The 14,862-nt window shown below is 41.3% G+C and overlaps 1 protein-coding gene and 3 long non-coding RNA genes across 8 annotated transcripts; 1 reads left to right on the top strand and 3 right to left on the bottom strand.

Moving 5' to 3' along the window:
- Positions 1 to 2: 2 nt before the first annotated feature.
- Positions 3 to 2,374, bottom strand: LOC123466769. Of its 3 annotated transcripts, XR_006641533.1 has the most exons (5): positions 1,253 to 2,373; positions 955 to 1,190; positions 625 to 874; positions 491 to 562; positions 3 to 215 (listed from the first exon to the last, which is right to left on the bottom strand). It is a non-coding gene; the product is annotated as an uncharacterized LOC123466769 (long non-coding RNA). The 3 variants fall into 3 exon arrangements; XR_006641527.1 differs by having other exon boundaries at positions 625 to 1,190; positions 1,253 to 2,374; XR_006641535.1 differs by lacking the exon at positions 955 to 1,190 and having other exon boundaries at positions 2,106 to 2,363.
- Positions 2,375 to 2,592: 218 nt separating this feature from the next.
- LOC123466678 (protein SAAL1-like) lies at positions 2,593 to 9,900 on the top strand. 3 transcript variants are annotated; one of them, XM_045166888.1, is made up of 8 exons: positions 2,593 to 2,745; positions 2,797 to 3,000; positions 3,065 to 3,314; positions 3,405 to 3,485; positions 3,547 to 3,702; positions 3,764 to 4,657; positions 4,763 to 5,191; positions 9,732 to 9,900. In XM_045166888.1, the coding sequence occupies exons 1-6, from the start codon at positions 2,593 to 2,595 to the stop codon at positions 4,246 to 4,248; spliced, it is 1,329 nt and encodes a 442-aa protein (XP_045022823.1). In that variant the 3' UTR covers positions 4,249 to 4,657; positions 4,763 to 5,191; positions 9,732 to 9,900. The 3 variants fall into 3 exon arrangements, with proteins under 3 accessions (XP_045022823.1, XP_045022824.1, XP_045022822.1); XM_045166889.1 differs by having other exon boundaries at positions 2,818 to 3,000; positions 3,764 to 5,191; XM_045166887.1 differs by having other exon boundaries at positions 3,764 to 5,191.
- LOC123466790 lies at positions 4,805 to 6,733 on the bottom strand. The gene is made up of 2 exons (XR_006641537.1): positions 6,666 to 6,733; positions 4,805 to 5,647 (listed from the first exon to the last, which is right to left on the bottom strand). It is a non-coding gene; the product is annotated as an uncharacterized LOC123466790 (long non-coding RNA).
- LOC116936398 lies at positions 9,883 to 14,361 on the bottom strand. Its single transcript, XR_004401709.2, has 2 exons — positions 11,038 to 14,361; positions 9,883 to 10,879 (listed from the first exon to the last, which is right to left on the bottom strand). It is a non-coding gene; the product is annotated as an uncharacterized LOC116936398 (long non-coding RNA).
- Positions 14,362 to 14,862: the final 501 nt, after the last annotated feature.

Genomic DNA, 14,862 nt, shown 5'->3' with positions numbered 1-14,862 from the left:
AATGATACTGAATATGTTTTATTTACACTGACAACATAACATTAGAGGCATTCTCTTCTGTCACCGAGTGACTCCAACGCCAATGAAACACATCAGGTGCCTCCAGGATCTCTGCAAATTAAAACTGTAAACCATTTTCGAAGAAACCAAGTCCTGGATTGAACCAAGTCACTGAATGATTCCACAGCCACAACAGTACATCAGGTGATAAAGACCTAAAAGCATGATTACAAAAACTTAAACTATTAATAATAAATTCTTATATCACGTGATGACACATCCAAGAATCTAAGATATTTAAATAGGGAAATAGAATGATTTTGATGCCACCACAATACATCAGGTACATCCCAAAGACCTGAAAGCATGATTTAAGAAACTTAAAGTATTAACAATAAATTCTAACATCACCTGATGACACCTCCAAGAATTTAAGAGATTTAGATAGAAAAAAAGATTATAAATAACTACTACTCTTTTTACGTATCACCTTTGAAACAAAATGGGTATATCAGACTAACGGAGATGAAAAACGTGCTAGCAAAGCCAAGCCATGTTCCTCCTTAAAAAATTTAAAATATAAGTGGTACGATGTTTCTTTGACATAAATTTTTACCATAATACCTTGAACAACTCAGCATTGATTGAATTCACCAGATGCAACTCAAAACACACGGCATAGGTGGTAAAATTTCAAGAAGAGAGAAGTTCGTATCAGCAGCCATCCTCAGTCAGAAGCCACGCGAAATGGAACAGCTGACGGGACAGCTGACATTTCCCGTATATTTTCAAGACATCTAGGGGAGAAATAACTAACTCCGTAGAATTTTTATGGGCATGTCAGCTGTTCCGTCAGCTGATGACATTTTTCGTCCTGTAATTGTACACCAGCCATTAAGATCAATGCAACCTTTCTGTAACCTTGTCTACGCTGTCAACATTGGTCAGTAATACCAGTCTATAAGCCTTTAAACAATATGCACTCCGTTTCTACTTGGATCTCGAATTGCCCATATTCGCGAACATCTTTTCTCTCCACCGTTCCACCATAACAGAACAAAAACACACACACAAAAATTAATTAACGAATTAAAAAAAAAGGAATCAAGTTTCATTTAACCAGTTTGCCATTTGTTTTACAAAACTTTCCATGAGAAAAAAATGTATCAAGCTCCAACTTTAGGTTTTTCCTGCAAATATAAGAATACCAAAACAGTCACTTTATTAACATGATTACAGATATGTCAAATACCTTAAACATCTTTGTGGGCGGAAGTTGGAAGTCTTTTATTCTTTTGTTGCGCTTTAGCATTTTGTTCAATCTTCTTGCATTTGTCCATACCATGAACATGTATGATTTAGATAAAAAAATCAACGAGGATCACAAAAATCTATTTCGATTTTACTTGGGACTAAAAACAGATGCGCCATACCCATAACCACTTTAATTGCGTCTTATTAAGAAATTATATAATTAATGGGGAAACTAATATGTTTTCTGAAATCTGCATTCAATTTCGACTATACCGTATAATTTTCAGCGAATTCCAAGAGATGTGAATTTTTGCAGATTTTGATAAAAGTGAGAAGGGTATAGCCTTCCCACTTTTTCATTTTTTGACAAATTCTAGATATAGTTAAAAATGCATGTTTTCCACTCAAAATTTGACGAGGATCAAGAAAATAGATTTCGTTTTTATCTTGGACTTGAGGTTTTTTCAATAAACGTAAGAAACCGATAAACAAATATTTTGCGCCACAGGCACTTTTGTTCCAATTATTTAAAAAACGGCCAAAATGCTTAACATTTCAAAGGAACAAGGGAAATCTAGTGCAATTAAAAGTTAAAATTTGTTGCATTTGTTTAATTGAACAACCTAAACTGTTTTTCGATCCATCGTTTAATCAATTACGAACAAAGGACCACAAGAAATAGCAATACATCAGTAATTTCTGATTTATTGCATTCAGGTGCTGGTCTATTTTTACAACAGTTAACAATACATAGAGCCAACTAAACTCAAAACGATCACTCAAACTTGGGTCGTAAAGCTGCAGAAGAAATTCGAAAATTGAATGGAGAAAAAAATTATTTAGGAGCTTACTGATTTGTCAGTAGCAGAGAAATGAGAATTTCGTTCGTTAGATTCCCAAAACATGGGTCCTGGCAAAATCGGTGGAATCCATTGCACAAAAATGGGCTGACGAATTCCCTAGAAAATTAGCCGTTGTAATCACTTCACAGACCGATGTGTTGGGAGCGATGGAGACAGGATCATGCTGGTGATGTCATCACCAGTATTTTTCGAAAATAATGAAATGCCGTGGAATCGGCAGGAAATTCTTAAAGTTACTTTTTTTCTTCCCATTCAAACGCACATTCATGCTTTCGTTTGCACGCATTCCAACTAAAAAGTTAGGAATAGACATCTAGCGACCTTACAGTGTAACATACGGCACTGTCAGTTCTCCTAGCGGCAAGAGGTGAAATACCGTCATGTTGTAAACAAACAAACAAACAAATCTCAGAGTGCTTTAGCTTCAGTCGTTAGTTTTCGACAGCAATTTTTTTTTCTCGGTTAGAAATTTAGAATGTCCGTTTCTAAGCAAAACTCTGATGAATCCAGTGTTGAAGAAAATGGTGAAGCAATAACGGAAGATGACGAAAGACTTAAAGGAGATGCGATAGGTGATACGTTGTATTCGGAATCGTGGATCTTGAAAACTTTAATGAAACTTACTGAGGTATAAAACTAATAGACAAGTTAAATAGTTTCAACAAGTTTCACTGTCCAGGAATTGCCTTCATACTCAAAGAACCATAACAATTTTGAAACTCAAGAGAGCAATGCAGTTGAACTGGATGAATCCTTGGAAACAGACCTGTGTTTGTTGTGGGACATGTCTGCAGATAAAGAAGTTGCACATTGTTTATTTCAGCATGACATTTTATCCTTAGCAAAATGTGTCATTGAAGAAAGTGTAGCCCCAAGATTAACGGTAAAGGTGTTAATGAGTGCATATTATGCATTTTTTTTAAATGAACATAAAAATATAAATACAGGAGATTGGAATTGGAATCCTAGCAAACCTATCTTGCCAACAAAAGATAGGCCATGAAATCCTATTGGATAGTGAGTTGCTGACTGGTGTAGTAAACTTGATGTCTAGTGAAGACTCCCAAACAATTATCCAGATTGTTCGGCTCCTAGATAATTTGATTCACTATTCTGACAATAAATCCTGCAGTAGTCTTCTTGATGATGAAGCCTTATGGATGTCTGTTGCCTTCATCCTTGAAAACTCTCTAAATGGTAATAATGATCTCTGCATCATATTGTTTTCTTCACTGACCACCCCTTCATACACTTATTAATATTTTTTTTCTAAATTCCTTTATGCAGAAGAGTTGTTAATTGGATCTGCTAAGTTGCTTGAAAACCTGACTAGACATATGAAACATGACGAAGAAGTTCCATATAAAAGTATGGTTTTTTAATGCTTGTTTTTGTGGTCAAAAGCTAATTCATATTTATGATGTTTCAGACATTCTTAGTGGGATAATAGAAGCTCAAAAGCAACTGCAAAGTGGCAACTCAGATATCGCTTTTGATTATCCACTAGAGGTTCGAGATTCATTTGTCGCCCTGGTTTCGGCGTTTTACAATTTCAGCAGACATAAACCTATGCAAATAGAAATCGGTATTTATACGTTATTTTAATCCAGTTGGAAGCTGTTTTAAGTTTACTTTATTGGTTTTAGTGAACGCGCGAGACCGTGTTGATTCGTTCTTATCGTTTCACTTTTCCTTTCTACTGAAAAGCGTCTGCGATTCCACAGAGGAGGAATTGGCCAGTTTAACTGCAAGTGCCGTGCAAGCGGTCACGATCTTCTTCATCACCTTCAGTTCAGCACCACTTGATTGTAAGATATTGGAGTTGGTGGGCCACGTTGGCAGTAAACTAGAGCCATACGTGGACGGAGAAAACGAGCTCAGCAAATGCGCATCTGATTACAGCGAAATAGTTGGCGATTGTTTCCGTAAACAGCTCGACTTGTTTGCCATTGACTATTTCCTTGGTTTGCTCGAATCGCTCAACACCAAAGCCCTTGCCTTCATTCTACAAGCAGCTCATCGAACAGTACCCGATCGCCTCCAACAACTAGTAGATGCCGCCCGGAGTAGAGGATCATTTAACAAAGTGATTGAAACTTACGAATCATGTGTAAGGAATGCTGTCCGCTAGATGTCTCGTGTTTGGTTTGAATTGTAAAATTGTAACACAGCAGCGTCCCTTCGTTTATCGATCGCTGTCAAAACCGGAATTCCTGCTCTATTCGTTCTCTATTTTAACGCACGTACCTATTCTTGCTCAGCTCACAATATGGTTTTCTGTCGGGAGTTCGTCGCAAATACAAAGAGGGAGAGAGATCTTCTATTGAAACCCCAGTTCTTGTGTTTGCATTGTATTCGGCTGTTGTGCACTGCCTTGAATCCCATCCAACGTAGTCCCCAATCAACCTTCCTTTATTTATTTTTTTGCGTGCAATGCACGACACAGGCCAGTCAATAGCCTATACCGATGGCCCTAAACCATGCTATCCATGAGCTCGACGCCCAGCAGCGAAGGCCGTTAATTAGCGCAGCGGACCTGGGTACGTTTCTAATACAACCACCCAGCGGGCGTTTGATTAGTTCCCGCCATTTACTTTCTGTCGTGTATCTGTCTGCTTATTTACGTTTCTTTTAAACGTTCCCAGGGCATTGTTGCTGTAGCTTTCAAACAAACACGGATCACAAGCGATTATTTGACAGTTTACGTTCAGAATTGAAATGGTGGTTAAAATTTCAAAAAACAAACAAAAGGGAAACGAAAAAAAGGAATAAAATAAATAAAAGAACGTGGCCAAACGTTGGGCGGAAATGGCCCGTCTGTTCGGTGATTGGTGGCGCGCACAAGAAGATCGTGTTTTTCCTCACTTCTAACGGCGCAGACGGGAGAGGAAGCTTTACCAGTCAGTGAGGGCCAAACAGCAACATATCCTCCCCTTTCTCCACCCGCTTGCCTCCCAAACTAAAAAGTCTTTTCGAACGGCGAGCGAGGAAGCAGTCAGCTCTCAGACGCACTCGATTCCGGTCGCACACGAACCTTCCTCAGCCGCACTCTTCGCTTCTGCCATCTAAATCAGGTACTGAACTCTATCAAAAATTATTTACCGTCGTATTATTTGCGTTACGTGTTAGTGTCAGGTCTTCCTCGTATTTGTTGCAGCTGTCATTCTCTAGGCGATCCTTTTTATTCATTACGTAAGCGTCTTCTTTCTGTAACAGAAAACAAAAAGGGGTTAGCCGTTAGGGGTTTCGATGAAGTAGAAAAAAGCAACTGGTCAAAGAGTGAGGGTGCAGGGGGGAGGCTTTTATTTTGGAATGGTTAAAGGAAGGCTGAAAATAGTTTTTATAGTGCAATGATTGCTTTTCCCTGTTTCTGGGGAAGAGAAGGGAATTCAGTGACTCGGATCCCATCTCCTCTGAGACATCAGCTTTCGGTCTCCTGCGTCCCTCTTTCACAGTCACTGGCGCTTGTGCCGGTGTGAACGATGGCTGATTTCGTGCACGAGCCCGGAAAAACGAATTCCCGCACCCTCCTTCCAAAGCGAAAAAAAAAATAATAAATTAAAACTACACGTCGAAAAAAATATATATTCAGAAAATGAACCGCTTTGGTTACATTCTCTAATTTTGTTGTCAACTTTGGCCGACGAAAGCTTTAGGCGTCAAGTAAAAATTTAGAACTTAAAGAGGGATTAGCGTTGTGCGCGAGTGGGAGGAAAGGAAAAAAGACGCGAACATCAGCAGTGACTTTTCAACGCGTGCCAAATCCGATTCCCTCCGTGTGGATTGAGCCGAAAAGCGCCCTCAAGTCCAACTAGACGAGAAACTCAGTGATGTGATGAGACGGCTGGGCTATAAAGAAGAAGCAGCAGCAGCGGCGTGTGTGTGTATAACCATTCGCAAGTTGTTGTGCGTATAGTACACTGGCGTGGTCATAAGGCTGATCGAGAGGACGATGACAAGCAGTCGTCGCCATTTCCTCCATTTCCCAGTTGACACTGTCTTTCGCTGATAGTCGACGCTGGTTTATATAGAGCCGGAGAAATGCCAGCGTTAGCCGAGCAAAAAAGTTTTCGGTGAAGGATAAGGCGATGAGCTAAGCTGAGCCCATTCCACCGAGATAGACACGTCAGCGCCAGGCATGCGGAATGTTATGCGAGCAGATAGAGCATACGGTAGACTGCTGTTTATGTAAACGAGCGAAAGCAAAACAAAGCGAGAAAAAGGAAACGCGTTGGCCCGAGACGAGAAATGATGAGTGTTGACAGTCTCAATCTACGCGAAATGGGCTATTTTCCATACAAGTAGTACTACTGTAAGGGGATTCTTTGATACGGGATTCTTGTTCCATAGACATTTCTAGGCGTCTTTCATCTTTTCTTTCGAGTCGATTCTCGCTTTTTATGTGCTGGTATCCGGTGCAGAAGAGCACCAAAGGGATGGCAGACCAAGACCAACGCACATAGACACAAGCGCAGCAATACGAATAAGTGTACACACACTAGACGAAAAGATGAGTCGGAAAGCAATAAAATGTCAAGTAGCCCTTACCTACATATATAAACGTCTACGCAGACCATATTAGACAGACGGATTGAAAAACATTGGCGAGTCCTGAAAAAGAAAAAGGAGGAAAAGATTTTAGTTCGGGTAGACCAAACAACAAGAAAATCCATATCGCTCGGGTTAACAGGAAAAAAAAAAAAGGTATCGGATCAAATAATCTGAGGGGAAGGTAAGACAATAACTCAGAGGCATAAATCTGATCTATGGTCAGTCTGGAGTTTCTTTTGTATTTTCTTAAGTATAATCCCCCCCCCCCCTTCTTGGTTGCCGTCGTCATGGAGGCGCCGGTTTGGCTATTTTGCTTTCGGGTAATTATATTTAAACATAAAACCCTCTTTCTCTCGCTGGATATAAGCCGGGCCTCTCCGCGTGCCCATTTATTATGCTGATTGGTTCTTCCCACTGACCACATTTTCTTTTCTGGAAATATAACGGATAGAAGAAATGAAAAACTATGGGGGGAGAAAATAATTTTGAAGGGAAAGGCCTAAGAAGAAAAGAATTATAACAAAAAACTTGTTGCCGGCCATCATCTCACCATCAGAAAAAAGAAACAGATTTAATTCTTTTTTCTTATTCCTTCAACTCGTGTTTATATATACTGGCCGTTAACGTCCTTCTCGTATTAAACCTTTTGTGGTGGACTACATAGAGCGACGGAATGTTTTTGATTGGAGCATTAAATGTATCTACACAATGTTGAAGATTAAAAGGAAAAGGGGGGAAAGTTCTAATAACTATAGAGAAGCAACAACCTTTGCTACTGCCGCCACCCTCCTGTTTTCTTTTTCTTTTTTTTTTCCCTGAGTCTTGTTATTCTCGTTTCATCTGCAGCCGAAACGAAGTTAAACAAGAAATGCCTAGAGAGTTCCTTCAAAAAAAAAATCGATCCGCTTTCTTGGCTCTTGCCCGGTTGTTTTTTATCGTATGTGTCTTGTTTATCCCGCGATACACACAGTCCGCCATCAAGTGTGAATATGTTGGCACTGATGTCTTGTTTATGTCACGTCGAATTGAAATCGCTGAAAAGTTTGGAATCGAATAGGAAACAACGGCCAACAAAATAAGCGTGAACATCTAGTGGTTATAGACACATGTTTTCACAGAGTGGAGCTTTCTATACGTTCGAACGGTGGCTATTGGAATGAAGTAGATGTTTTAATTGACCCCGACATCAATTGCTATGCACTGTCACATTGTTTTACTCGGTTAGGCAATTGAAAGCCAATTTTTTTCGGTGTCGTACATTGTTGGGACAGGATGCTTTACCTATCCCTTGAAACGAGAGAAGAATCGATCGATTGCCCACACCATTTTATATTTTAGCGCTTTGATGTGCAGATCCTTTTCGTTGATCTCGGCCGAAAAGGAAGCCTGAAAAACATTTTTTTTTTTGTTTTGAACTGTGAAACATCGCCTGCGTATAAACAGTTTGCAGAGATTCTAAAGCGCGGCAACACGCGAGACGTGGGTTTTTCCCAAAGTCCTTCAAAGAACGCGAGTAGTGAAAATGTAAATCATTTCCCAATAGATGAGGATAAAAGAAACGAATTCGTGACTGGTGCAGAGTTCGGTCGCGATAGCGCCCTCCCAGTGGATGCGGTACTCTACCATTCGGGCACATATATTTATATCCAGTTCTAACTGACTTTGTAAAAAAAAAAAAGAGTGGGAGGCGACCAAAAATAAAAAGGAAAATAGGATATAGGAGATCAACGTTGTCGTGCCTTATCAGTCGAACGAAAAATAGAACGCAACGTTCCACTGCTGGCAATTTTCTACATACATTTAGCAACACAATGCTCGTCGATACGTCTGTCCTGCAGTGAGAGTACACCGCTTGATGAGCGGTGGGCAAAGACATGCTCGCATCACTGCCAATTCAATTATCAATGAAGGACGGGGGAAAAAACGGGCAAATCTCTGAAAAATCATTGCTCAGATATAAATAATTGATAGGAAAAATAAGATCAATAAGGGGACGACGATGATGGATAACGGAGGTTGAATCCCATACGTTATTGTTAGAGTCGGGGATGGACGAGAATAGATTGCAACCGAAAATCACTTTTTACCAACCCAAAGAGGCCAGCGGACATGGAATTTTTTACGTAGATGAAAATCACGACGGCTGATCTCTAGGGAGGAGTTTATCACAGTATAGTCACGCACTTTGAAAAGTTGACAGTGTGTATATCGTATGTCGCAGTGGACATTTGGAGTGGGAGGGGAACCGAAACGAATAATAGGACAAGTTGAACAGCAAAATGAAAGAGAAGCGCTCCAGCTAAAACGAGATGGGACAAATCGAGGTCCAGCAGCCCAAGGCTAGCACATCCAAAAGAGAGAAGGATAGATAAGGAATGGATCCGATCCAGCCAACCCTGAGAATAAAGAGAAGGCGCTAGAATCCAACAGAATGAGAGGGGAACTTGTTATTATTTTACGATGGATATGGACTGAAGGGCGGAGACAGTTGTGTGTGCAAGTGAACTGCTCTTATTGCTAAGTGCATGGCCCCGTGAAATGAGACACTACAGCGTCGTATAGAGCCGACGCTCGTTGATGTCGTCGTTGTCGTCCGCAGTGCAAGTGAAGGGGAAGCCCCATTCCATTGTACCACTCCCGAGCTCACACACACACACACAGATCGAAACTGCCTTTCACGTAGGGTCGCCATGGTGACATTTGCCTCCTTTTTTTTTTTTTTTTCTTTCACCCCAACTCTCTATAGAGAGACGCAGAGGAAGTTCACTCAATGTGGCGCTTGCCATTCTTTTGTAGCGGTTAATTAAGTGGCCTGTCTTGACACACATAGATGGTCTCATCATCCAACCGGCTGGGCCATCTGCTTTTCACCATGTTTAACGAACAAAAGTTTCCGAGTTACCGCAGTGCATACAACCGAGCCTATACAGCTGCATATACAACTGCTGTAAAGGATAGAAGGCCTTTGATGACGAGACAACGACTTTTCTTCTGATTACTAGAACGCACACGCCACAAAACTTTTAAAATAACAGCCAATTCTTGATGCTCTTGACGACGTAGATTGGAAGCCGCTTGCTGCCAACAAGAAAGAAAGTCCCTCAACTGTCACGAGCCCTACAGCCTTCTACGAATTACCTCTTGGGCATCGTCTAACTAGCAAAAAAGGAAGCCAATCTCTCTAATTCGGGTGGCAATAAAGAGAGGAAAAGGCACAACCCGCAATACGAAATAAAAAGAAAAAGAAACCATGAAGTGGACGTTGTTCTTACTTTTGGTGGCTGGTGCTGTCGTTCTGGCTGCTGCCCAGGATCTTGAAGAAGATAACGAGCTGTTCACTGAAGATCAGCAAGACGAAGCTTCAACGGCCGAGGATAATAGCAGCAACGAGGAGGACGAAGATGACCAAGTCAATCTTCGCGTTGTTCGATCGGCTAGCCAGCCGGAAGGAGCCGGAAGAGGCCGCAACAGGGGATCCGCCAGGGGGAACGCAGAGCAAGGAGAAAGACGCCGCCGGGGAGAGGGTAAAGGTAATATCAGCCACTCGCCCTTTTTTTTCTTCTCTCTCTTTTTCAAGCTCAATAATTCCCTTTTTCTCTCTTCTCTTTTGGGAACTTGTATACACAGCACATTGTGCACAGAACCAACGTCTTATTGCAGATCGATTACCTGATTAAATCGATCGTTCTTTTTTCTTGTTCATTTCTTTCGTATTGAATAGCTTGCCGATACACCAAGGGCGCCTGGTCCGAATGCAACACTGCCACCAATCAACGCTCGCGCAGTATGACGCTGAAAAAGGGCGACAGCAGCTGCGAACAATCCAAGACCATCACTAAGAAATGCAAAAAAGGTTAGCCTCTTTTCACGCTTCATTCATTAATGAAGCGTGACTTTCGTGCTTATTATTTATTAATTGGGGGAAAGACATTTTACTCTTTTCACTCTTTCTATCTTCTTTCCTTCTTCTAGCGTATTTTTTTTTTTTAAAGGAAGAAGAAAGAATTCCGGTTCGAGGAGGGGCGTGTGCACATTCTCTATAGCGCCTTGTTGGCATTCTCTGTATATTTAATCCTAGTTCTTCGTCGGGTTTTTTTTTCTTCTCTTTCTTTCTTTGAATGGTGCCAAGATTGAATCCCGCTCTTCGTGTAAATACGCCTGTCTGCGGGCAATCTTGCGCCCCAACCAAAATGGATTCCGCAACGACGGAACTGAAAGAAACGTAAAAGAGAATAAGGAAGACACATAAATAGAAAGGGAAAGAAAAATAGGCATTATCATCTAATATGTGTTTGCCAGAGATAAAAAAAAAAAAAAAAGACGAATAGAACTCGTCAAACACAAACAGAAAAGAGTCAACTTGAATCACCTTGTTAAAATCCGGATTGCTGGCGGGGAGTAGTTGACAGCGAATTCAGGTCGAACGTCGTTATGCCTACGCGTGTATTGTAGGCGATGGCTTCTTCAATAGAGTCTCATTCAATTAGCGAATGCATCCAATCCTCGGCCGTCCAAGAGTTCAAAGCTCAGCACTTGAACGCGCACGTACAAGCGCTCACGCACACACAATATACGATCGATATTACAGCTATACGCTGATGATAGCTGATGATATACATAGATACCCGTCTCTCATCATTTTAATCACTTTGCTAACCTCGTCTCGCTTCATCCATTATCTGTCATCGTCGGTTCGTACGGTTTCCAACCGCAATTTTCTTTTTTGTTTCTTTCCGTTTATTTTCCAGCACAGCTTGACTCCAATTCAGTTAAATTGAACTCGGCTGCACCACGCTCCTTTGGCCTTTTACTTTCCTGCTGTTCAGCAGACGCATTTACGAATTTAATCTGGCCAACTTTTTTTTATTTTTTAATATCCCGTCGAAATTGCGTGAAAAGGAAATTGGTTTTAATATCGTCGTAGTCAGGCAACGAGACTGTTGAGCGCAATATCTGAAATAATTCGTCCTAGTAAAAAAAAAGAAAGATAATAATGTGCCATCGTTTCGGCTAATAGCGTTGCTATGGATACCGCCCCAATCCACTACATCAACAGAAAGTCGGAGTCGGGCGAAGAGTTTCCTTCGTTTCCGCTGCGTAGCAAGAAAATATTACAGGGAGCTAGACATTTTTGCGGATAATAAAGCTCGGTCGTAACGATTAATTCACTCACAACTTGAAGTATTCCCCACCGAGAGGATCGGGAGCAAAAGCCTTTTTTCAATGCGGACGCGGTCATTATATTTGGCAGCAGCGCGTTCGGCGGTTTTAAATCAAAGTTTTTGTTGTTGTCGGTCGACGTTTCATTAATAACGCCCCTAATCCTCGCCCATGCATGCGTGAAAAAAAAAAAAAATCATTCTCGTGCGGAAAGATGATGACCTCCAGACCATCAAGCGCTTTTAGTGCGCATTTTCATTTGTTTATCTATTCAAGTCTTTGATGGAATAACCGCTTAAAACTACCGACAAAATGTTTTCTAGAAAGAAAAAAAAAAAAAGAAAAAACTGGCCATTAATAAGCTCTTATTTAATTTCACGAAATGAACAGGCGGTGCAGGCGGAGCCGGTCGTCGCAACAGAAACTAGAAAAACGATAAGAAAAATTAAAAGAAAAAAAAAAAGGAAGGAAGAATAAAATTACAAAAGGTCGCCTACCCAACAAACTTATTGCTATCCTGGGATTTAAAACGAAAAGGGGAAAACTAAATAGCCACAGCAAAACCATGGAGAGATCAGTGCGCAGATCTTTTATTTCCATATGCAGCGATGAAGAAAAAAATTATGCCAACCAGCAGCCATCAGTGAAAGTGATCATTTTTATGTCCAAAGAAGAAGAAAACTCCCACACAGACCACGATGATTCTATACACTTACGTTTCCGTTACGCCATTAGTTGACGACACTGTTTTACTATCAGCGCCGGCCATGCATTTCCTCTGTCACTTCCTGTCATTCTGTTTTTCTTGCAGGATCGTCTCTCCCCATTGTTCGTTAGTTTGCCATCAGTCTCTCAAATGGGTGGCAGCGCACACGCAGCCTCTTTTTCATCGCAGCCACGCTTTGTTTGTTTAAAAAAAAAAAAAACATGTATTCTTTCTCCATTTTTATGTGTGTGTGTATGTTTGTGTGTGTCTACGCACGCGTACAGCACAATATCATTCATTTTTTTTCCCAACCATTTCTCCGACGCATTTTATGCTATTAAAAATATCTCTCTCTTTTTATATAATCCTCTTATTGGTCAATGTAATCGCTAATCGTTTTCATCAATTTCTATAATCTAGTGACAACAGGAAAAAAAATACACATACATTACCCTTCCAAATGCGGCTATACTCTTATTTGGGCCCTGCGGGCCAAAATGCAAATAAGGTGAGTTACGTGGGCGTTTTATCGTTCAGAGGTAAACTTACAATAAACCCCCGCACACGTGCCATCCGCATCATCAGATTACATTGGATTCCAATGCGCAGTACTGAGAAAACATTTGCTATAACATTCGCGATCAAATCTAGTCTTCAATGTAACATGACGATACGAGCAAAATTTTTTTTTTGCGGATGCTGGATATCGTTTACGTGTAACCATAGACAACACTTTTACTAGCGTGAATATGCCAAAAAATTTTTTAGGACTATTCCTATCTAGACTTTGATCCGTTCAATCTATACTTAGAAACGAGTGGCAGGAAAATGCTTGAATGCGTGATTTCGTTCAACCAAGGAGCGTGCTGCCTTTCCATTATGCATGAAAAGCCTGAATTAGCCAGTACTCCCTCTTCTGTGCATCGCGGGATGTCCGCCAGAGTGTATATCCGTCACTCTGGGATTTATTTTTTCCCTCCGTCTCACGCGTCTGGAGATCACAATAAAAAAAAAAAACAGGGCAAGAGAGTGCACTCTTTTATGAACGGAACGGTTCCGTCCCGTCAAATCAGCTGAGTGCACTGCCTTTCCCTTCTAGTCCCGCTGGACAGTTTACTGAGAGACGGACGCATACGGGGTATAGTGACAGTGTTGTACATTTAAGTGTACACAAAACAGCGGGGAGTTGGCCAGCACAAACCAAAACTGACCACTAAAAGATTAGGCAGGCCCAAAACTTGTTGGCCGTTCATGTTATAGTTAGTTTTTATTTAGAGGGACGGGGCGGGGCTTCTACTTCAGTTCGGGTCCATACTTTGCAGCTCTTTGTGAAAACGACCCGAAAAGAAAATAAAACAAAAAAAAGTCGATGCAGCTTGTTTGCTGGACCGCGATGCAACTCACCAAATGGAACCGTTTCGAGTCAACTGGGGGATATGGAGTTGGAAAGAGATGGTTCATTCCTTTTGCGTGTCACTTTCACGTACGGCATCTTACTGTACGACTACGTCTGTTTGCATTTTTGATGAGGTGTTTGCTCTCGTCTCAATGGCGGCTAGGCTAACGTAATTATTTGTCACGCGGGAAACTCGCTGACTGGCCAAAAAAGAGAAAAACCAAACCCAAATCGCCCCTTCGCACAGAATGAAATCAAAGTTGAATCGATACGTAATATTCAGCCACACACAATGGCATCATTCGTCTTCTGGCCTAGTCTTTTTGGGGCGGATGTGGGTAAACGGAGAGACGGACAACAATAGACGCAGACGCCACCGCTAGCGGAAACCAGAGCAGACCAATTCATTCGAGTAGATTGCTCTCGTCGCAAAACGACGCGGGGTTACCCTCCAAACAGCGGCTTATTATTAGACCCCGACAACAAGCAAACGCTTAAACTTTTCCCCATCAATCAATAACTGCCATCCCTTTACTTATTCCCCCGACTTGTAGCGGTTAGCACACGTGTTTGCACGCAGCAGCTTAAACAACAACTGCCGCGATCGAGAGCACCCCTTCTTTCTTCCCACCTTTAATGTCAAACAGAAATAAATAATACGGTTATGGAAAGTTCGGCTGTGACATCTGTGTCTGACGTGAGTTATATACAACTCCATGAAATGCATCCGCATGCGAAGAACATAAATTAAGTGCCAGAGTGTATACGGAGAAGACCATCGATTACTAGGTTTCTAACGAAAAACCAACAAGGATCGGGTAAAAATAGGAAGGAAAGCAGCGAGCACCCGCTCTTCGTCGTAAACACACCCTATCTAAACTATTAAAGCGTTAACGGCCTGATATATCGCCTCGGCGCGATATATGAACTTT

This window comes from Daphnia magna, linkage group LG1, assembly GCF_020631705.1.
Source record: "Daphnia magna isolate NIES linkage group LG1, ASM2063170v1.1, whole genome shotgun sequence".
Taxonomy (NCBI): Eukaryota; Metazoa; Arthropoda; class Branchiopoda; order Diplostraca; family Daphniidae; genus Daphnia; species Daphnia magna.
The sequence above is the reverse complement of the archived record's forward strand: the minus strand, read 5'-3'. Positions and strand labels throughout refer to the sequence as shown.

What these genes read in the sequence shown, in the direction of transcription:
- LOC123466678 (XM_045166888.1), top strand. Translation starts at nt 2,593, where the DNA reads ATGTCCGTTTCTAAGCAAAACTCTGATGAATCCAGTGTTGAAGAAAAT. An exon ending in CTTTAATGAAACTTACTGAG is followed by an intron (nt 2,746 to 2,796) that starts GTATAAAACTAA and finishes TTCACTGTCCAG; the next exon opens with GAATTGCCTTCATACTCAAA. An exon ending in GTGTAGCCCCAAGATTAACG is followed by an intron (nt 3,001 to 3,064) that starts GTAAAGGTGTTA and finishes ATATAAATACAG; the next exon opens with GAGATTGGAATTGGAATCCT.